Raw genomic sequence first — 1,941 nt, 5'->3', positions numbered from 1 at the left:
CGATCTAGAGCTGATGCCTTGTCTTCACTTTGCCACCACCAGGGCCTGTCAGGGAAATCAGGGCCTCGAGGAGAGCGCGGCCCCACGGTGAGTGCAGCGGAAGAGGCGTGCGGCTCAGGAGCCCAAGGGGGTGCTTTGGGGGTCTTTCTGACAACTCCTTTGTCCTCTCTCTAGGGTCCGCGTGGTCAGCGGGGACCTCGAGGTGCCACCGGGAAGTCTGGAGCCAAGGTTGGTGGTCTCAGCAGGGCTCCATCTCCCCTCTGCTCCGGCGCCCAGCTGCGTCCCCTCCTCTGACCTTGGGGTTGGCTAGAAGTCAGCCTCTCTTCCTCTCTGACCATCTCCCCCACAGGGAACCTCAGGTGGAGACGGCCCCCATGGGCCTCCTGGAGAGAGGGTGAGTGTGGTCGAGTCCCCTGCACCCCGGCGCTGTCCAGGGGCCAGTGGCGCCGGCTCCCTCTCCACGGGGCGGATCCCCTGCCCAGCCCGCTCCCCATTCTCCTGGCTCAACCAGATCTGTCTCTAGGGTCTCCCTGGGCCTCAGGGCCCCAACGGATTTCCTGGCCCCAAAGGACCTCCGGTAAGCTGCCCTCTGACTTGCCTTGGCTCTGAGTGTCCCTCCTCCTCACCCCCTGCCCGGTCTAAAGCTCACCTGACCTCTGAACCCCTTCCAGGGTCCCCCCGGGAAGGACGGGCTGCCAGGACACCCAGGCCAGAGAGGAGAAGTGGTGAGTGGTGCTCTGGTGCCTGCAGACCCCATCCCAGCCCCCCATCCTGTCTGGAAGGCCCCCAAGGAAGGGTCTCCTCGGAGTGGCCCCTATCCTAATGCTACTCATACCGCAGCCAAGGACTCGGTGGTGACCCGGGAGTCTGGGGTCCATGCCGTGTCCATGCCAGACTGTGTGTTCCAACCCCCCTCTCCTCTCTTTCTCTCTCAGGGCTTCCAAGGGAAGACCGGCCCCCCTGGCCCCCCAGGAGTGGTGGGACCCCAGGTATGCTTGCTCCCCCACCCCTCCCCACAGAGACAAAGCATCCTAGACCCTGGGGGTTGGAATGTCTGCCTTTCTTCTCTCTTCTCCTGATCCGGGGCCCCCGACCCTCCTTTGCCTGTGGGGCCCCGGGACTGGGGTGCATGGTAGGGGCTGGGTTTGGAGCAGAGATCTCAGATTTCCATCTGTTTCCTGGACCAGTTCTCCTCTTCTTGCATCTTGGAGCGGAGGAAGGTCCCCGACAGGGACACTGGGTGGTGTGGCTACCCCACACAGGGGAAGGGAGACCAGCGTGGAGGCCTAGGAGAGCCCTGGGGCAGACAGGAAGGGGTCCTGGGGGGTACCGTGAGGTGACCAGAGTGAGACGGGGGCGGGGGTGAGACTGGAGTCTGTTTGCCTCTTTCCCAGGGAGCCGCAGGGGAAACCGGGCCCATGGGGGAGAGAGGTCACCCAGGCCCCCCCGGCCCCCCTGGAGAGCAGGGACTGACTGGAACAGCTGGAAAAGAAGGCACGAAGGTCAGCAGAGGGCCCGGGAGGGGGCACTTGGGAGAACGGGGTTCGGTGCCTAAAGGGACAGCCCGTTGGGGGTTTGAGGGGGCAGAGGTCGCTCTGCTCAACTGGGGAGGCTGGCAGTGGTTCATCACCTTGGTTTCCTTTTAGGGCGATCCCGGACCCCCTGGGGCCCCAGGGAAGGATGGTCCCGCTGGTCTGAGGGGCTTTCCGGGAGAGAGAGGCCTCCCTGGCACTGCTGTGAGTGTGACCCCGACCCAGATGCCTGTGAAGAGGCCCCGCACCTCCTGGCTCCCCAGCGTCACCCTGCGCCCACATCCCAGCCCCCACCCTTCCCCGCGTGTCTCCTAAGCTCCGGGCCTGTGGGGTCCCCCTCTTCCGTCTCACGTCTGTTATCCCCAATCTCTGGCTCACAGGGCGGTCCTGGTCTGAAGGGTGGGGGCTG

General features: G+C 65.0%; 1 protein-coding gene across 1 annotated transcript in view; it reads left to right on the top strand.

Annotated features, from left to right (window-relative positions):
* The window catches only part of COL11A2 (collagen, type XI, alpha 2), a gene marked incomplete at its 5' end in the record, with an annotated part of 30,871 nt that overhangs the window by 19,134 nt on the left and 9,796 nt on the right, over window positions 1-1,941 (top strand). The window contains 9 exon segments of the mRNA XM_010848710.1: window positions 43-87; window positions 175-228; window positions 350-394; window positions 524-577; window positions 672-725; window positions 936-989; window positions 1,395-1,502; window positions 1,647-1,736; window positions 1,913-1,931. Of these exon segments, the coding sequence (XP_010847012.1) occupies window positions 43-87; window positions 175-228; window positions 350-394; window positions 524-577; window positions 672-725; window positions 936-989; window positions 1,395-1,502; window positions 1,647-1,736; window positions 1,913-1,931 (523 nt within the window).

This window comes from Bison bison, unplaced genomic scaffold (genome assembly GCF_000754665.1).
Source record: "Bison bison bison isolate TAMUID 2011002044 unplaced genomic scaffold, Bison_UMD1.0 scf7180017864270, whole genome shotgun sequence".
Taxonomy (NCBI): domain Eukaryota; kingdom Metazoa; phylum Chordata; class Mammalia; order Artiodactyla; family Bovidae; genus Bison; species Bison bison.
This window is presented reverse-complemented; position numbering and strand designations above follow the sequence as displayed.